Source organism: Mytilus galloprovincialis, chromosome 9, assembly GCF_965363235.1.
Source record: "Mytilus galloprovincialis chromosome 9, xbMytGall1.hap1.1, whole genome shotgun sequence".
Lineage (NCBI taxonomy): Eukaryota > Metazoa > Mollusca > Bivalvia > Mytilida > Mytilidae > Mytilus > Mytilus galloprovincialis.
Window position 1 is genome coordinate 4,988,680 of NC_134846.1, and position 22,437 is coordinate 5,011,116.

Sequence of the window (22,437 nt, forward strand, 5' to 3'; positions counted from 1 at the left end):
ACCGTTTATTTACATGCATGGATATGACCATACTTAAGATATTTAATGTCAACACAGAAGGACTGATAACTTGATGTATTAGAACTTATTTACAAATTTAAAATTGACATGCTTTTTTTTTAATTATGAACATTAACTCAAAAATTATTCATGCCATAAAAGTTCAAAACACTTAGAAAAAGGCATTCTAAAGAGGTATAGTGCAAGTTTAACATACTGCATTTGTTGGCAAAATCTTTTAACAATCTTTGTCTTTCAATATAACAGTTTTAAGAAAAATTAAATTCATATTTTACTAACAGTTTAAACATAGGAACAAGTTTCATTGACCAGGCACAATAAAATTATGAAAAATACAAGCACAAGATTAAATTGATGATTGTTGAGTTTAATATAGCATATTAATCTATTGTAATAAAAATTCATAATATCTAATAAAATTTGTAGATTTAGCTAACAAGGTCCTTATATTTGTATAAAATAACATTTGTTTGTAGTGGAAAGTTGTTTTAACGTTAAATAAGCTACAATTAAAAATTGCTTGCTAGTCCCTCTCTGTGATTACCTTTAGAGAACTTTGGTTCATTTCCCAATCAATCTATCAGGAAGGGAAGATAAATAATGCGGATTTCAATCATAGTCTTTTTCAAAAATGATGAACGGTTCTTTATATTGGTATGTAATCATTTTAAACGTTTCAAATTTATGAAATTATATTCGTACATCAATGTTTTTGATACACCGATAACAAAAACTGAAAAATATTGAATTGATACATTTTGTAACTATTCAAATTATATCAGAAACCTAAACTTAATTATAAAATAATGAACCTGTTAAAGGGAGACAATACTCGCATAACTTTTTCGAATTGGCACATAATACAACGGAATGTCACTCTTGCATACAAATGGCACATCAATATAATTAATTAACTGTGCAATCGCGCTCCACCTTCAATGAGGATTCTAAATTATAAATATAACCAAAAGTTGTTAATCTATAGATAGTAAAGACTAATGAAATCTAACCCACTGTTAAAATATTTCTTTGCATTTTTTTCAAACTTCCTCAGCAAAATGCTTGAGCCACTTGACTTTCATAGCTCATAATTAACGTTTTTACACAATATTTAAATAAAGTAGCTAAAGATTATTCGCTTCTCAAAGTGTAAGACGCAATAAAAATCGTATGCTTGCACCATCTTACCCAAAAACAGATTTAATTAAGTTTTGAACATTTCGACATTTCTTCGTTAAAACCGGTTTTAAACAAATCACAAGTACGTGTTAAGATCCGACTAAATACCCATATCCCGATATCGTCAGGTTAATTTGCTATTTAATATGTTTCTACAAATGTCAATCATGACAGAAGCTAAAACAATACAAAGGTTTTCGTTTGATGTATCAAATGCAAGCATATAGTTGTTAACCATTATCGGTATGCAACATGACAATGACATACACTAGACTGAGTATTATTATCGTGTACTTTTCAGCTTGTCCCTCTGTAAATTGTGAATCCGCCAAATGCGAGTTCGGCTTCGAAGTAGATCGTAATGGTTGTAAGACATGTTTGTGTAAAAATAGTAAGTGATTCGTTTTTGATATTGATAAAAATCATACATTTATTGATTATTACTCAAATTTTAGTTAAGTATTATTGTTCATAAACATAAATGATATATAAATTTATAAATCAACAACTACAGGCAAATCCGTTAATCTTTTAAAAAGAACAGCATCCACCTCTTAAGGTTATACATATACATAGTACTAATATTGTATCCATTACTGTTTTTCTAAATGTTAAGGTAATATTACTAAGTAATATAAAATGTTTAAAAATAAAATGAGTAAAAAGTGTAAATGTGTATACATAGGAACTATTAATTTAGCATGCTGTACAAATATTCATTCTGCTATCGAAGGCATACATTTAGCTATGAGTTCACAATCCGTCATGCATATATTGTGTTATTACCCCGTCTAATGTTTATTGCATTGAAAAAAAACTTTATCGCCGTATATCAAGAATGTAACATATATCCGATCAAAGACCAGGAAACACTCCAAGGCCACCAACAGATCTTTCTCAACACCGTGAGAAGATCCCACAACAGACGGCGTATTAATCTGTTTCTAAACACAAATGTGTGAATGTTTAGAGAAAATGGACGCTACACTAAACTATGAATAAATGAACAACAATACAAAACAAACATACAAAACAAGACTATGCCAGATGCCCCGGACTTGGTCAAACGCAAAAAAAACTGCATTGTTATTTTTTAGGTCCTTGTCCACAGTATGGACCGAATCCTCCAGGTGTTTGCACAAGACCAGGTGATCCCATATTTATACGGGGAATTAAATGTGACGGACCACCTGTAACAATCCCCTGTGAACCAGGTAAAGTAAATAATACAATTAGATCACAGACACAATTGTCATTTCTGATTAAAGGTTCAGTAATACTAGCAATAACACATTTCAATTTATTTCTGAATATTTTAACGTTAATGCATAGCCATTACTTATTTGATACATACAAGGAGTGTCTTCTCATGTGAATGATAGGTATAATGAGTCACATGTATATAGCACAAAACAAAACGGGAAGAGAAAAGAGTTAGGAATAAAAAAAAAAATTTTTGGCAAAATTTTATAGTATTACATGATTATCAACATCATTCTGAATTAGAACATAACAAATTAACAACATGTAAGAATTAGCAAACTTTTTAGAAAAAGAACAAATTCAATTGACCAGAACTTTGCCAAATAGTTGCCTTATTTGTACCGTACCACATCTCCTACCTTTTATTAATATGAAAAACGTTTGCACATTCTCTATACCATGTTGAATAAAAATATAAAGTATAATATGTTTCTTTCTCTGTCATAAAAGCCTACGTGTTTTATGGAATGTTAATGTATGATATATTTAAGGTCGAAAAAATACTTCTAGTGATAATCAACTGAAGCTTAATATGTGATATATGTCATAGCAAAACAAGTACAATAAACTATTATTATTAGCATATATTTTTCAGCATGTCCTATCGTATCTTGTGACAATACCAATTGCCAGTTTGGCTTCCAAAATGATAGAAATGGTTGTAAGACATGTTTATGTGAAAATAGTACGTAAAAATGACAATAAATGTAAATAACATGTAACATATTGATTCCAATTTCAAGAACATTGAATGATGCTTACAATCTGACACGAAAATGTCTTTCATGTGACATCTATTTATTGTTTATCTATACATAAACAAAATTAAAAAAAAACTAAATCATTCTAATCTTTAAGTCTTATATCTGGATACCGTTTCCTTTTTAAGTTTGTAGACATGATTAAGCCGCATCATGTGACATGTAAACCAGTTAACGCATTGCAAAATCTTTAAACTTCTTAGTATTCATAGATATAAGAAGGACTGACATGTAGACATAAACCAGTTTCTACATTAAAAGGAAAACTTGAAGTTTCAATGTCATAACCGTTAACGTTTGCATATGTTATGCAATTAATCTATTCCTATATCAATGAAGATTGTTTGTTATCTGTGTTTTAACTTGCTTTTTAATATTTATGTTATCCCAAGATTACCGTTTATTTACAAACATCTCGATATATCTTGTTGAAAATACACTACTTTATTTTTTTCAAAGCCAGTGATAACCACAATTAACACTTTTAGGTCCTTGTCCCCAGTATGGACCTCCTGGACCAGGTGTTTGCACAAGACCAGGTGATCCCATCATTGTACGCGGAGTTACATGTAACGGTCCACCTGTAGAAATTCCTTGTAAACCAGGTAATAAGTTAGACCTATATTAAGCATTTGGTGTCAGACCATTCCAGTTGTTCCTTAATCACATTTCAAATAATGACTAAAGACTGATTCCCAACTAGGTTCTTCATTCAGGAATTTTGAAAATATACTCATTATAGATTTTTTTAGTAAAATGTAAACCTACCTGACGCACCCATTTTACGAAGGCCAAGATTCAATTACAATATATCTATCTCTATTCTATAGCAAAATAAACAAGCCAGTCCATTTCAATTAATTTTTCATGGTAAAATTTTATAAAATAAAAATTCCGCGAAATGATGTTATTGTCTTAGCATGGCAACGAAACAAGGTGACGTCACAAATATGTTTCCGTAAACAAAAATTCAAATGTAAATAAACGCCTTAGAACGAATAAAATTACTTTGGATGAAAATATATAGGCGAACAATGTGATTTAAAAAAAATCATTGAATTATATGATATTACTAATTCTATCAAAATTGGGTAAAACAGAACAGCCAAAACAGTATCGTGTGTATAGGGCTTTCACGGTTGACAAAATTACCGAATTTGTCCTATACGAATCGAAACAATTCCACATGTTTCGGATTTAGTTCCATAATTTTATCCATCAAATCTAAGAATAACAGAAATTACAGACATGGCTTGTTCTGCCTTACTGTTATACTTATATCTCTAATTTGACCCAAGTGGTCATCTCAGAACATGAATCTATCACTTACGAGACGGTTATAAACTATAAATAACCCGATCTTAGCAGAATATACAAATTTCACTTGCATTTTTATGGTATATACATTTCAAAACTGATTTGATATTCTAGAGTTTGCAGCTGCAAAAGATAATTTAGAAAAAATCATCAGTGTCTGAGCAGAAAGTTAATGAGCCAAATTGCTATGTCATGACCAGCTAACGTCACTACTTTTTTTACTGTCTTTCTTTCTTGTCTATATGTCATTTTGTTTTACTTCGTCATATATTCTTTTAATAGTGATTAAGATTATATTACAATGTAGTATTTTATTACACAATTTTTGACATATTTACCTAATAATTGTGTTTGTATTGTTCACATCTTGTTGTCGTTATCATGCAGTTTTATTTCATACAAGGTAAAGCTTAGGCTACACAAGTTTAATAAATAGTTATCAAAGGTACCAGGATTATAATTTTGTACGCCAGACGCGCGTTTCGTCTACATAAGACTCATCAGTGACGCTCATATCAAAATATTTATAAAGTCAGATTTAAAACATCATTTTATACATAATTAGATAATGAAATGTCTATATAAAGTCAGTATTATGACAGTAGTTTTTTGGTCGTGTTTGAGCTATAAATTTTTCCATTTTAGTCCAGTATTTTTGTTAATCAACCTGTATTTAATTTTCAGTTCAAAAACCTGGTAAATGTCCATTTGTCAACCTACCTGCTTTGTCTTGCCCTGGTGGTCCATTACCTAGAAAATGTAGTAATGACAGAGGTTGTCCTGGATATAAGAAATGTTGCAGGAGTGGATGTGAATTCCGATGTAGAAATCCAGGTATTTCAAGGCTCAATCAATTTATGTACTCGATTGATGCCTATTTCTGTTTTGATGTTATATTCATGACTGATTCAAGTGTAAAAATAGTTTGCGACGGTACGTGTGAAAAACTGCATCATTGTTATAATGAATTTATTAAATTTTTTTTACAGATTTGATCATTAAAATTAAAAACAATTTAATATTTTAAATGAATATCATGATGTTAAATAAGCTGTAAGTAGAAAGAGCACGTTTATAAGTCTACCTCAAGAATTGTAATAATCTACAAGTAATTACGAACCGATCAGCTTGTGTTCTGCAGGATTTAAAATGTATATTTGTTAATTAGCTGTTTCATTATTTGACGTAAGGCAACATATTATCATTAACATGTAACATGCGCTTTTAACACTTTCTGCAAAGTTTGAACACTGCCGAAATATGACATTCCTGTGTCATGTGTGTTCTTTACAGTTGAGTAATCTTCTATGGTCTTATAAATCAGAAAATTAAAATAAAACATAATTCTATTAATGTTTGATTGCATATGCACATTCATGGCTCTACAATCGATTTACATTTGCTTTTTACAATTTCGTGATTTTTTTCTGACTTTTTCTTAGTTCTTTATCTTTAATCCATTGTAATTGTTGATACGTCGTAGACATGTGCTTGATCATTAGTTGCTTTTTGGTTTGAATTAGTTGTCAGTAACTGCAAGTACTCTCAGATCATTATTTGAGGTCTTTTATGTTGTGGTGACATATGGATACATGTACCATACCATGTCCAGTTCATGATTTTGTTAGATGTGTTCGTGTTTTGTATCGATCTGATGCGATAAGCTGTTTCAATCTGATTTGCAGTTTGTTCTTATTTTGTACCATTGGTTGTCGTTCGTATGTCGTACATCATATATAATTTTTGTTCAATGTTTTGTTCATAAATCAGACCGTGTATTGGCTTATGTAAATTGTTTAACGTTTGTAATTTTGTGGCCATTTTTAGCTGACATTACGGTATGTGTATTTCGCAATGTTAAAGGCCGTATAAAAATTTACCTATAAGTGTAAATTTGTGTGACATATGTCTCCAGTAGAAAGTTGCCTTATTGGTAATCATACCATATTATTTCCATATACATGACATAGAAAAAAAATGAAATAACAAAAATACCTAAATCCAATTAAAGTTAATATCAAAAATAACATACCATCTTTGAATATATAAATTATTTAATGTTACATTAGCATGAACAGGTTTATATAAACATGACTTTTCTTCATAAAGACATCGTTTATTTACTGTAGGTCATTTAAAAAACAAATGATGTACAACTATATTTTATTATTTCAATTGCAATTAAGCTTCACCTGATAACAAGGATGAATGTCCATATGTGAACCTTGCTGCTGTATCATGTCCAGTGCAGAAACTCAGAAGTGATAAATGTAGTGGTGAAGGAAGTTGTATTGGAGAACAAAAGTGCTGTAACAACGGTTGTTACAAGGAATGCACAGATCCAGGTAGGCAAATGAAAATATATTGTCAGATCTGGCGTGATAATTTTGAGTTTAAGTATGAAATGTGTATTGAAAAGGATAAAGTGTTTGATAAAACTAAAAGATACAATAGACTTGTAGTAACATCTAAATTGTTATTAAAATTTCCTTTTTCCCAACTAACATCCGAGGTTTTAGCATTTTTAGAAACAATAATGATCAGATCCACCTAGAAGTCGAAAATGTCAAAATGTTAATTCGAAAAATTAACAACAGTTTTTTATTCGGATTCTGACGTTGTTTGTTCTCTTAATAACATGTTTTAGTAGTATTCTTTTATTTGTCTTAATACATGTAGGTATTACTGATATTGTTTAGTCTGTTTTTGGTGATAAACACTTGACGGGGCTCTGTACTTATGCATCAGTCATTGTGTTATTGTTCTATGATATTTTTTTGTATTCTCGTGTTTCATTTTTGCTTTTGTACTATCTGCGTTTTTGTTTCTTTTTTAAATATAATATAACAATATTCTTATACATCCCGTCATTGTCTTATCATACTATACTAAATTTTTGTATTCGTGCTTTCTAAGTATTTACGTTAGGGTATGTATTTGGTATAGTAGAACGGAAATACAATATAGATAATTACATGGAACAATGGTAAGGAAACCAACAAATATTGATCTATTGACACATCGAGACAATTTTCAGTCTTTGTTGATAATTTCTATGTTTCCTACATTAGCTTTGATGTGACGTCTGATTTCTTTTGCAAGTTTGAAAAAAATACTTCAAAGTACTCTTAAACCAAAGGATAGCATATATGTATAATTCCAAGTCTGAGTAATTTAAAGTCGCTCAGGCATGAAAGAGGAGTTATTTATAACAGGTATTTAGTGAAAAGATATAATCAGAAGGTGATCCATTACTTAAAGATGTAATTATTTCACATCCAACATAAAAATCCAAATACGGAATAATGCACTTGTCTGAGAAATACAAATCCATAAATTTTGATGTATAAAACAATTCCGAGTAATCTAAAACTAAGGTATATATATAATGCAAGTCTGAGTAATTTTAAAATCTTACATGTATAGGCACGAAAGAGGACTTATCAATGGGGCAAACAGATTTGTAGTGGAAACCTATAATCATTACTAAAAGATGTAGTTATTTTCACATACCAACACAAGAATTTAAACATGGAATAATGCATTTGTCTGAGAAATTCAAATTCTTAATTATTTACAATGACATGTAAGAACTAAATGTAATTATGACAGGTTACGTATATTAGTATGAATAAAAGTTATTTTCCCGGGTAATTTTGAATGCACATAACTGTTAAATATATATCCAGTAAAGTACTATTTTTTTATATTAAAAACGTTAGCACGAATGAAGCTGTCCCTTTTTTCTTAGCTTACACTATAACAATGTCATATTTTGTGAAGATGATACCGTTATCATTACCATATTTTGAAATTATTGTATTGCTTATACATGTTATATATTATAGATAGCTCACTTAACATTATTTTGTTCAGTCTTTTTTTTTTTGCATTTTAGGAAATCCTTGCCCACCTGAACCGCGATGTCCACCCTCACGTGGAGGTCCTGGTCCTGGAAGATGTCCAGCTAAGTGTATCTATGAGTATATAACAACAGTAAATGGGGCAAAATGTAAGATAAAATGTACTCGGTCATTCGGCCCTCAAGGACCAAGAGGACAACGCTGTCCACCGACAAATGTAAGTAATTCATGTTGTATGTGTGATGAATACGTAATTGTGCTTATAACCTAAATAGAAAAGTATACTGTATATTGTAAAGTATTAAAACCAAGGAAACACGTTTGGGTAACCGACTAATTAATAAAATTTAGGATCGTCAGAACTGTAGAATTAAAAACACGTAAATATAAGAACCATGTATTTCCTGCTTTTGTCTAACTATATTTCTTATGATAAGAAAATTACTTAAACAAGAAATCTTATCAAATTGCAAAATTAAAAAACCCAAACATTTCAAACGAATGGACTAAACAATCATATTCCTGACTTGGTACATGCCTTTTCGTGGTACAGGTATCTTTAGTTTTGCTAGATTGTTTTTAAACTTTTTGAATTCTCATATGTATATGTTCCGGACCATATGAGTATTTGATTATACGCGTACGGTCATAACCGTATGGGTATTATTAGTTACATAGTGTGATAGTGACCTAATCTGATATATATGGGGTCAGTAAATTCCATATGGCATGAGAGCGTATGTTTCAAATACTAATATGGTCCTGAACATGTATATATGCATATTGTTAAATATTGATCATGTTGTGTTATGTACACTGTTGTTTGATTTTTTTATTTTTTTGCGGGGGGGGGGGGGGTAGCCTTGGTATTTTAGTTTATTTTCGTTTCACGAGTCTGACTGTCACTTGGTTATCTTTTGTACCTGTTGATGGCACGCATTTTGTACGAATAACTGATTTAAGGCATGGCGTAAAGACATAAACAATTCAATTTTGTTTTAATTAAAAGATATGATCGATTGTACATAAACTTATCAATGTTCAATTTACGCACCAGATCATATGTCTTTAAGAATCCAAATAAAACTAACTGATTTGTGTCATATTCAAAATGACTTGTAATAATTAAAGGTGTCTACAATTAACTGAAATATCAAAACATTCAAATTGTATTTATTGTTCTGGATCTATCATTTTAGTGTCCTCGGATTGGTCCTGTTGAACCTATAGGTAGACCAATAGGACCGCCTGCCCCCGCACCAGCTCCACGTAAGTCAGGATCTTAACAATGTTTATCGGCATGCATCTTTTGAATTTAATAAAAGATCTTCTTATCGTAAACATAACTTAACTAAAACATGTAAAAAGTAAAAAAGAATTACATCTTTAGTAAAATTAAAAGCATCTTTATTTGATAATCAAACTGTATCGTACTGTTTTTAAATGTAAATCATCCAAGGCCAAAGAAAGGTAAACATTTCCCGTACTTGTCTTGTTTCCATTCAGGGGAGATGTTTTTTTTTAAACTGGAAAGGTAAGTTTTCCATGTAAATTTTGACCTCTTCTGACGGACTCTTTATTCAATTTTCGAATGTCAAAAATCTTGATACATATCTCCACTTTTACCTTTTGAAAACTCCTTATTGGTTAATTATTTATGAATAAAATATATTTGATAATGAATAAATTGCATTGGATCCTTTTAAACATTTTTAAAATGAGTTTTTCTATGTGACTGTTTGTTTACGATGGTATTTTCAGAAATTTGGCCATTTTAATTAGAAATTACATCCCCTATGTACAAAGCTACGATAAATTGTCAAAATTTGGCTACACTTTTATTTTTAGGTTTGATCCGATCTTTAGCATTAGTTCAAGTCAAGGATTTATAATAAACTATTGTGTTCGTCTCGAGCAATATTATGAGACATTTACAAGTCTGTATACAAAACTGCTGCACGTTTAATATCATTTTATCTTTCCTGTTTTAGCTCCAGCAAAGTGTCCGCCTGTCTGTGCCATATTTTGTAATTTTGGAAACGTTCTTGATGAAAACAACTGTCCAACATGCAAATGTAAAACAGGTAAAGCAAAACAATACTGTTTCAATTTTTATAATATGTTATCGTTGTCTTTTAAGCAATTGGTTTTTTTTTTTGTTTCATATTTATTTTCATTGTTGCCTTTTTTAGCTCACCTGGCCCGAAGGACCAAGTGAGCTTTTCTCATTACTTTGCGTCCGTCGTCCGTCGTCGTCGTCGTCGTCGTCATCCGGCGTCGTCTGTTAACTTTTACAGATTTTCAGATGAATCGGACAACCCGTTGTTAGGTTGCTGCCCCAGAACAAAACAAAAATTTCAAATTCAGGGGCAGCAACCCAACAACCAGTTGTTGGATTCATCTGAAAATTTCAGGGCAGATAGATCTTGACTTGCAAAACAATTTAACCCCCGTCTGAATTGCTCTTAATGGTTTGGTATCAGAGTTATAAGCCAAAATCTACATTTTACCCCTATTTTCTATTTTTAGCCATGGCGGTCATCTTGGAAGACTTTTGTAAAAGATTAGAAAAAAATTACGAAAAATTGGTAAAAATTTACTATAAAGGGCAATAACTCCTTAAGGGGTCAACTGACCATTTTAGTCATTTACCTTATTTGTAGATCTTACTTTGCTGAACATTATTGATGTTTACAGTGTATCTCTAGTTATAATAATATTCAAGATAATAGCCGGTATAATTTCCATGAAATTGCCAATTCAGGGGCACCAAGCCAACAATCGGTTGTTCGATTCGTCTGAAAATTTCAGGGCAGATAGATCTTTACCTGATAATCAATTTTATCCATGTCAGATTTGCTCTAAATGCTTTGATTTCAGAGTTATAAGCCAAAATCACATTTCACCCCTATGTTCTATTTTAAGCGACGACGACGACGACGGACAACGGACGCAAAGTGATGAGAAAAGCTCACTTGGCCCTTCGGGCCAGGTGAGCTAAAAATGAACATACAACCATAATAAAACATGGCAAAGTATGTAAGCTACCTCGAAAAACACTGAAGAGATATTTAAGTCGAAATACGGATCTAGGGCATCGTTCATGTTTTAATATGTTAATTTGTTTTAGGTCCACATAAGTGTCCACCTGTCTGTGCCATATTTTGTCCTTTTGGTAATGTTCTGGATGAAAATAAATGTCCAACATGCAAATGTAAACCAGGTAAGCAAACATATAATGTTTAAATACTTGTAATTTGTTATGGAAGTCTTTTTAACAACTTTTATGGTATATTTAGCGGAAAAAACCTATTTACTGGTCTGTCCGACAGTCTCTCAATTTTGTGTATAGATAGATAACATGTATAGTTATTTAAAAAAAAACATCCATTTGTAATTGAAATAAGAACGTCTAATGTAAATCATTAATAAAATATAGAAAATGCAATGTTTACAGAAATGAAAAATCTGTATCATTGCGAAAATGAAAAGAGGAACATTTAAACTACGAAAAACGAAACAAAAACAGTCACAAATGACCAAAAATGGCAAACAACAATTACAAAACTTATGACTGTAACCGTTCATGGGATTGAAAGCAGAACTGCGCCTATGGTGGCTTAAACTGAGCAGAATATCATTACTGGATCGATAGTTCATAAGTAGGTGTTAATTAATTGAAGCAAATGGATGCACAAATATACCTTTTATAGTTATCAAATGTACCAGGATAATAATTTATTATCCCAGACGCGCCTTTCTTCTTTCATAGAACCACTCATATAGCCCTGGTCGGAAAGAAGTACAAGAAAGTAATACATATTTAAAACAAAACAGTTTCTACGCATAGCTGTATATTTGTCAATAGTGGAAATATTTGGGTAATTTGGTATCAAATGAAAGCTTGGGGATTCGGGAACACTTTAAAACCCTTTTTTATTTGGATAATAAAGAAGTATATGCAATTTTAATTTGAGGACTCATTTGGCCTTTAGTTCAGATCAAACGTTTCTGTTTTTGTACTATCAAATTTCCGAGAAACAGTACGCTCTAATATGCAATTAAAGGTATGCTGATTTTTCGCAGCACAGGTCAAGATAAAGTATAGTTTTGACATGAAATAACTGCCACTTTGAACTTAAGATAAAGTAGCCACTAATGCTATATGAATTAGAGGTTTTATACCTTCTACATAAGACTCATTGGTGATGCTCAGATCAAAATAATTAATAAAACTCCACGATTTCGCATTTGTTTAGTACAAATTTGAAAATATAAATGATTTTAGGTCAATATATCGAAGATGTTTAAATTGAGTTAAATAATTAATGTCACCGGACTGGAGCTCCCTCTTTTTATTTGGTTACATTTATTTCTTTAATTATAATTGCATTAATTGCTCTCTTAGAATTTACACAAACAAAGAATGCCCCCAAGACTTTATAACTATTTCAACTGTATGTGGGTAAAAATTGCTCACCGCCATTTCGATACGTGGACATACGCTTATACATGATCACGAAATGCATGTATTTTGCTGATCAATGGTTTATGTTTTGGCTTAGTACAACATTTTCACAACTATAGTTACTGTTTCAATTGTAGACGAAACACAGGGTTCGTATGGTCACGTTAGTCGTTAAAAGGTCCGATATCAATTGTGGTATGGATTTCTAAAGTCTTTCAGATATATGTGGGGTCTACACACAACATCATGCATATTTTGTTCTTAAATCTTGCAGTTTATACATATCTTAGTTTTTTGACACAAAAATGGACAAAAGCAGCACTCCTTTGCCATTAACATCTTGTACATTTGTTTTATTATTTGATTGTAGCTCCTGTTGACAAACCTGGTGAATGTCCATATGTTAACCTTGCTGTTATAAAATGTGTAGCGAACTCATTTACTACTAGATGTTCAAATGATAAAAGTTGTCCAGGTAACCAGAAATGCTGCCACCAAGGATGTTCAATAGATTGCACAGATCCAGGTAATAAGTACAGATATAAAGCACGAATAAACTAAAAACGGTCGGTTATGCAGTTTAGTCAGTAAGTCTTTTATCTGTGTACATGTATCATTTTTTCCCGACAAAGCATGACGGGCGTTCGATAGTTAAAGAGACTGTGATTTTGAAGCCCGGCTGGTTCACAACTGGTTCTGCTCGGAGTAAGAATAGTGTGACCGGGAAGGGTGACATGTCTGGAAGCGGATTTTAGGTGCAAGAGCCCGACCACATAAATAGAGTATGTAAATATACCTTAAGGGACTACATAATACACTGGGAACAACATTTTAAACGGTGTTTAATGAGCTAAGAACATCGATATATGAAGATATAAGTAAATCAACCATAAATATAAATTTGTGTATCGAAAGATATTATAATTTAGAAGTTAATATGCTTTTCAATCGGCAGATGCTACTCGACACGTGACCACAAATTACTTAACATTATGTTCAATCAATATTCTCCAATAGACAATTGTCTTTTGATCGTTGCTAATTGATAATTAATGGTGTGGAACATTTTTTTTCAACTTGATGAACGAACAATTAAAATTTTTGATATAACAGTGCTTTCATTTTGTTTTACTATAACAAGAGAAATTGTTAAATTATCCAAAAAACTCCAATGTCAATGACGCCAATTGTAGAATTATAATTTTATAAAATCGGACTTGTTTCCTTGAAAGTAATTAATCAATTATAGTGACTTGAGAATATTTATCAATACATATAACAAGTGTTTGTGTTGTCTATTTTATACCCGGCCCGTTGTACCTATAAATCACAAATCGAGTAAGTTTTTACAATATCACGGGCAACATGTAAACTTATTTTTTCTCAATTAACATTCAATCAAAATTAAAGTCTAAATATTTAGATTTGATATGAAAATGATTCAAATGGTATGGATTATACAGCAACTGAATTCTATATTGTAGCTGCGAACTATATATTTACTGCTATTGTACTAGTGTTTCATTGGCCTAGAACAATGTTCACTTTTCAGCAGAATCCCATATCTGAGAAATTTATTCCAGTTAAGACTGAACCAAAAGTATGAATGCGACAATTTAATATACAAATGGCAGTCAAATAAAGAAGTTGGTCTCAGTTTCTGTTTTTCGATTGTTACAAAATAACCATAGACTATCTCCTGGAATTTCATTTGAATACCTTCATGTTTCCACTTTTAAGTTTGTTTTTTTTTTTTTGTATGTTTTTATTTTATGTAAACAAAGTTTCATATAACAAATCTGATAAATGTTATTCGGCGTCTAAAATAACAAATAAATGAAATGTACAATCATTTCAGTTATGGGATCAATTTTATATACTAGAACTAATAATATTACAAGTCAAAGATTAAGGTGGTTTTTTTTTTTCTTTTGTCGTGTGTCTGTATTGTTTTTTAGTTTGAGTATTGTTGGTTGTTTGATTTGTTTTTTGCAGTTACTTTAACAAAAGTGAACTATTTTTTGGAAATGTATGTACATTTTAGTTTATGACCTTAGACAGATGCTATTCAAATGATCCAAAAATTGTGTTAATTTAGGAATATGTATTGTTGTTATAAAATTTAAAAAAAAAACAAAAAAATAATGTAAACATTATAATTAGTACATGTAGTATGCAAATCAAAACTGTTTATGAATCTTTATTCGTTATCTTTTTTCAAAGTTTTTTGTATTTTAGGAAATCCTTGTCCACCAGAACCCCGATGTCCACTCCAAGGTGCAGGTCCTCCAGGTCGTCCGGGTGTTAGACATTGTGAATCGCAGTGTATCTATGAGTATATAACAACTGTTAATGGAGCCAGATGTAAGATAAGATGCACTCTGGCAAACGGCCCTCCCGGTCCACCAGGAGAACCATGTCCACCAACAAATGTAATTTAATACAAATATTGTTGTTGTGTAATACATGAAGGATGTTTGCTCCTCTATTTTTGAATTTTAGCTAGATTTTCAGAATCCTCTGGTTTTATCTATATATTACCATTAAAAAAAATTGCCCACTAACCCCTACTTTTCTTTTCATAATTTTATTACATGAAGTTCAAAAAGACATATTTCAAAATCTTATAAAATCCTTGTTACTTTTTCATAGTTTTTGAAACCAAAAGAGTGTCAATGTTAACTTGAAATGTAAGAAAAATCTAAAGAGAATTAGTTCCCGCCAAATTTTCTATGGCTTATATCTCGAAAACAAGCACACAGACCCTCCATTTTTTCTGCTTTTATTTTTTCTTCATTTATTTACTTTCAATTCATAACAGTCTTTTAAAAAGCTTGTTATTTTTCAACAGAATAGCGAACATCCTTAAGTGTACTCAAAACTATAAAACATGAAATACAGAATAGTACATTGTTGAGTATACAAACCATAACGGCTACGAAACACGTGTGCATAAAGTGGATAACCAACTGATTAAGAAAACAAACAGTCGTTATTTTAAAAAAGGGCATTTTCCATGATACACTCACTTAACGGAACCTTATTGACGTAGCCAATTATTGTATTAAAAAAATGAAAAGACAGACTAATAATTATATGGCTTGTAGTATTTAAACATATATTTATATTCAACTCAAACATAGATACGTCTGAATAACTATTTATTGTTTTGTTCTCTTTTAGTGTCCTAGACATAGACCAATAGGACCGCCTTCCCCAGCACCAGCTCCACGTAAGTCTTTATATAAACAGTGTTTATCTACATGCAACTTATCATCTTATACATGTTATATATATGTACTCAGCGTAATTTGATAGCACATATTTCTAAAAATAAAATGTGACCCCTTCCAACAACTTCAGCTAAATCAAATGCATCTTATTCAGATAGTCAAATGTTATCTTACTGTTAAATGTGCTTGTTTCAAAGACGAAGTAATACATTTTTCACCAGTTATCAAGTCTTTTGACGGCCATTTTAATCAAGTTTTCGTGCGTAAAATCATGATACAAAACTGCACGTATAGATCATGTTTTTTTCATAATTGGTTATTGATTCATGAGTAGCATAACTTTGACAATGAAAATAGTTTTTGATCCTTGCAGGTGTGATTGTATTTTTCACAATGAACACAGCAACAACTGGCGAAATAATTTGATGTCAGAATCTAACAGACCTACACCTTGTCAAAAACACAGCAGCTCGTTTGATTACACATGTTACAAGAAAAAGTAAATTTGACGCCTGTTTAAACATCGTTACACTGGCTACCCGTTCTTTACCGTTATTTACATGAACTTCTCTGATATGTATACAAAACACAGCATATAACATGTATAAGGATTCTAGCTACCTTTAAGATTTAGATACGACATGCAAGCACAATACAATGCAAAAGCTAACTCAGGTCGGAAAACAGTATGCTTTTACATCTACCGAATGAATCCGAACGAAAATCTTAGGCGAAAGAAGTTTTGACAATTCTGTGCCTTCTCTTTGGAATAGTTTACCACCGTCCTTGTGGAGTGTAAATTGTTTAGATGTTTAAAAAAATAACTGAAGACTCACTTCGTTCAAACAGCTTTTAAGGATTTCTTGTAGATTTAATTTTAATTGACTGCATTAATTTAGAATGTTTTGAATTTTAAGGGTACATTTTTTTTTATCTTTATCTGCTTTAATTAGTAGTATAATTGGTGGTTTGTATATTTTTGAACAGCAGTATACATGTTGTACTACTGCTGCCTTTATTTTTTTATCTTTTTTTTTGTATTTCATTCATTTTAATTGTAAAGCCCTTTGAGTAATTATTGCCACATATGTAATATTAATGCGCTTTTTAAATAATGTATTATTATTTATAAAAAATACATTTCCCATGTAAAAAGCTCTGGTAATTGTCAGGGTAATGTTACACTGTTTTTTTTACAAATGTTTGCATTGAGCTACACTAAAGAAGTATATAAGTCAAATGACGGATCTAGTGCAATGTTAAGGATGTACTTAGGTGAGAATTTGGAATTTATGTCCAATGTTCAGACTTCATGGTGTTTTCCCTACGATATAATGTAACATATTTTGCCCCATAACACACATTTATCTTTTCATATAAGACTTCAAAGTTCATAAAAGGTCATTTACCAAAATTTTGGCATTTTCTTGATTTTCGTTCTTTTGATTTGAGACCCAAATAAAACCAATGCAAATATAAGGTAAAAGTCCGTGTCAGCCTTTTCCGCCATAATATAATGTCATATATTTTGAAAGGAGCTCTTTGACCTATATTGAAATCAATATTTTGAGCTTATTTTGATCCTTATCTAATGCTTCTCTTGGTTGTACAAGTTGTATCAATTTTAAATTCTTGATCTATCTAAAATCACCTAATTACGTCCTTAAAGTCATTATACATTGCATGTTTATTTCTTCGCACTCCTCTAAAGTTTCCGCCTGTTTGTGTCATATTTGGTAACGTTCTGGATAAATGTACAACATGCAGGTTTCCCCATGGTCACATTAGTGGTCAAAAGGACAGATATCAATTGTTGTATGAATTTCTAAATTTCTGAGGTATGTCAGATTAATGTATTGTCAAAACACAATAAATAGGATACATTCACGCTTTACATATGCATTATAAAAGCACAAGTCAACTTGAGTTCCCTCTAATATCTTTCGCCTCTCTTATATACATATATTTGTTTTTATTACAACTATCTGTTTAAAAATATAAACAGTAAACTCTCATTAAACTGGCAAATTTTCGTTATTGCAACAAAAATGGACAAAAGCAACACTTCTTTACCGTACACGTCCTGTATATTTGTCATGTTTGTTTTATTATTGTATCTAGCTCCTGTTGGCAAACCTGGTGAATGTCCATATGTGAATCTTGCTGCTATATCATGTCCAGCGAATTCTTTTCCTTCTAAATGTTTAAATGATAAAAGCTGTCCTGGAAACCAGAAATGCTGTAATCAAGGATGTTTAATCGATTGCACAAATCCAGGTATAAGGATACAGATACATCTAACTTAATTTATAAGCAAAACACTTCATTCAAATCAACAATAAAAGTAAATTTTCACCTGTGTTTGTGCATTAAAAGAAATGTGTTCTTTATGCAACACTAGCGGGAGCTGATTATTAGAACCAACGGCTGAAACCAAAAGTTTCCAGTCACCATCATTAATTGGATTACATTCGTACATGTGTGTCTCACCTAGGACAGTTCATGGTTTTTGCAAGCCAACATTTGTAGAAACTAGTATTAAAATAGTAGCATAATCTATATATTTTTAATAACAGGTTGTGTTCTATTGTATTGTGACTGTTGACTTAGAAATAGCTGCTAACGTCGTGAAGGTGTTCCTATTCTCAATCAATTAACAGTTTATTCGTTCATCATGCGTGCTGTATCGTACCTGTTTTGCTGATTTGTATGCTGTAGATGGATTTGTGACGTTTTCTGTTGTGTTCTGATCGGTTAATCATTTATGGTTGTTTTGCAATACTATCTGTATGGCCTGTTAATTTAATTGATCATCTCTCACAAATTATCGAATTTTAGGGAATCCATGTCCACCAGAACCAGTATGTCCGTCATCTCCTGTGGGTCCAGGGGATTGTGAACCGAAGTGTATCTTTGAGTATGTGACAAGTACAAATGGAGTCAGATGTAAGGTTGCTTGTACTAGGGGTCCACTTGGTCCTCGACCTGGTCCTGATCACCCTTGTCCACCGGCAGAGGTTAGTAAGGCTGTTACAATATGCCAACAGCACTTGTATGCATCATATCCGCAAACAAAATTGACTAGAATACTATAATAAAAACGAAAAAATGTCAAAATAAACGTAAACGGGAACAAAATCAAGTTGAAGTTTTACGCAAAACCAGTTAAGCATCAAGATAGTAAAGGATATTTGTCATTTATGAGTTTGAATTTATAGAAAATAACATATAAATTAATTTTAAGAAAGACTTACATTAGTCAACATTCCAGCAGCACCTGCATACGGTGTATATATCTCCCAATTGATCAGATATTCCCGTGCTTCCTTTCCCTATCATGATTTTCTTGATAGAGGGTTGTTGCTCACAAGGAAGCTATTAAATCAAGAGTTCCAAAGATATTGAAGTTGAAATCATCTTTTCGTAAATAACCGTTTCACAAATGATATCAGATATGTTCCTTACGTCGTAACTACAATCCCCTTCCCTTTCATAAATGTGACCTACCGAATTAGACTATTAACATGATTTACCAGATTTGTTATCTCATAAGCAACACGACGGGTGCCACATGTGGAGTAGGATCTGCTTACTTTTCCGGAGCACCTACAATCACCCCTAGTTTTTGGTGTTGTTTGTATTGTTTGTTCTTTAGTTTTCTATCGTATCTCTCGTCCCTCTTTTACATTAAAATACACTTCATCATGTTTATATCGTTTTTAGATAACTCTCATTTCAAATTTTTTTTAACTTGCTTGTTTGGAAACAATTATCCTGCTTGACGGTAACCATTATCAAATATGAAATTACTATTATCCATTGCACGAATTATACAGATATATTTATACGTATTTAGTTACACATTTGTGTTAAATATCTACATGTATGTATGCTCTGCTTCCACGAGGAGAAGATAGCAGTTTGTAATAAATTTTCTGTTATCAATATATTTTGACATTTTGGTATCTTCAGTGTGTTAATTTTAAAATACTTTTTGGTGAAAATCTGTTTATTCCGGGTTGTTTCAAATAAATTGTATTTCCAATAATGCAGCGACTTCAGAAATCTTCAACATCTTAAATTACACATTAGAATCATATTTTATCATTAATCAACAAATTTTATCATAACTTTGCACCGTAAAACAAAATATGTTTACAAACCCTCATCCGTTCATACTCCATTTAACATAAGATATATAGATAATAGTTAGTTATCAAAGGGACCAGGACTATAATTTAGTACGTCAGATGCGCGTTTCGTCTACATAAGACTCATCAGTGACGTTCATATCAAAATATTTATAAAGCCAAACAAGTACAAAGTTTAAGAGCATTGAGGATCCAAAATAAATAAATGTCAAGATTATTTATTTCTTGTAAATATTTCTTAATAAAAAAGCTAAGATGAATAAAATCAAGACAATGTGAAATAACCAGAGCAATTATTTAGTATGTGACTGATTTTTGTTCTATAGTGTCCTTTAATTGGTCAAGGAGATGACCAGGAAGAAACAGCTCCGCCACCACCTGTCCCAATTCAACGTAAGTTTAACATATAGATATTGTATATCTTAAACATATATGTCATTAATGATTTTATGGACGCAAATATTTCTCAATTTTTTTATCTTAATTTTAAAACAACAACATTTTTCATATTGAACAATACAGAAAATAGATGTGTCCTTTTTGTAAGTAGTGATTATTTTACAATTTTATAAATTTCTATATCCTTTTCCATATTGACTCCTATCAATTGGTAATATCCGCATCACAAACTTTTAAACATGCTTTAAATGTAGTTTGCCCTTAAACTGTCGGAGGTAAGCCACAATGTACTTTATACCATTTTCGAATGTTTCCTATTTGTGACGTTAACGCGGTTTTTTTTTAATGAAGAAAAATGAGGAGAAACATGCTTTTTAATGTCGAATCAGATAACAGAAGTATGTTTTTTTTAAACATTAAAACCACTAAGAACGTATTTAAGACTCATATTGATATTGTCATTCAAACGATAAAGTCAAAACTATTACATTACCTGTAGTATGGCATTATAACGGGTTATTGCCCCCTTACATTGATATTGACCGAGGACAAGTTCAGTTTTCATTCATTCTATATCTTACGTTTAAACAGAAAATGTGGAATAATAAAATTTACGTTGAAAGCAGATGTATCTGAATAAGGTATACACAATAAGGTATACACACTGTATTTGTATCTCCCTCGTTAATTAAAAACCATCAAAAATCATTTGCCAGGTTAGATTTCAATATTTTTTTTGTCATTTTATAAATATCTACCTTTTTTTTAATTTCAGCACCGCCACTCTGCGCAAATTGTTGTGGACCTCCACCTTGCTGTAGTTTTTGTATAGGTAATTTAGCACTTCATTATTCGTTATGTTCAACACTGAAATCTTAATAACATAACATAAAACTTGATCGTGATAGAATCCTTCTTTTGGTTTCATTTACTCTTTGTTGATTTCAAAGTTCAAAGTGTTTAATGATCTTAATACTTTTTCTTGTTTATTTTGATTTTGACTCGATCGAGTATTGTTTGAATTGCTTATATTCATAGTTCGTGTAACATTGTCTTCCAGCTCTTTTTAATGACTCATTCACGAGAATACATATTTGGTTTAGACAAAGCCAATACACAAATTTTATATTATAAGATAATTAAAAAAAAAAACCCAAATGTATTAAAAGGTGCAAAACAAGTAATGGAAAGATGAAGACGAACCAATTATATATCATGAACAACCACTCTATTTCATGAAAAACTAAGTGTAGCAATGTATATGATGAAGTGTTATTCAAAATTATGAGTCGGCTGCTTTTCTATTGACATTGCTCAAAGACGTCAAACATGTATATCGAGTAGCTATCATGGAGAAAATAATTCATACGGATGAGAACATGCAGAAAATGAATAAGTGTTCATTTGCATTACAGATTGCAACATTGGAAACCCTTTGCCAAATAATTTCTGTGGAACAACTGATAGAAAGTGTCCTCAAGGTTACTATTGCAAGACTAATCCACAAATTGGCAAACTAGGAGTTTGCTGTAAAGGTACAATAACGTATTGGCTACCAGTTTTTGTGAATGCTTAATCTTAATATGACATATGATTGAACAGCGGTATATTTGATGTTAGGCTGACGTATATTATTAAACAAAAAGTACCAAATTGAAACCATTTTCATGCAACCGATAATTTCAACGCTATGTGTATTATGATGAATTTACTTCCTAAAATGAAGCAAATATAAAAATAGAACATTATAACTTGTTAGTCGAGAAAAAAAATTAACACATG

At 31.2% G+C, this 22,437-nt stretch overlaps 1 protein-coding gene across 1 annotated transcript; it reads left to right on the forward strand.

The window, feature by feature from the left end:
- The first annotated feature begins 1,561 nt into the window (after nt 1-1,561).
- LOC143046464 (uncharacterized) lies at nt 1,562-22,231 on the forward strand. The gene is made up of 16 exons (XM_076219624.1): nt 1,562-1,591; nt 2,312-2,414; nt 3,713-3,829; nt 5,226-5,375; nt 6,728-6,886; nt 8,440-8,621; nt 9,604-9,673; nt 11,535-11,627; nt 13,243-13,398; nt 15,111-15,304; nt 16,056-16,104; nt 18,227-18,382; nt 18,944-19,122; nt 20,583-20,649; nt 21,431-21,487; nt 22,071-22,231. The coding sequence occupies exons 1-16, from the start codon at nt 1,562-1,564 to the stop codon at nt 22,229-22,231; spliced, it is 1,923 nt and encodes a 640-aa protein (XP_076075739.1).
- The last annotated feature ends 206 nt before the right edge of the window (nt 22,232-22,437 follow it).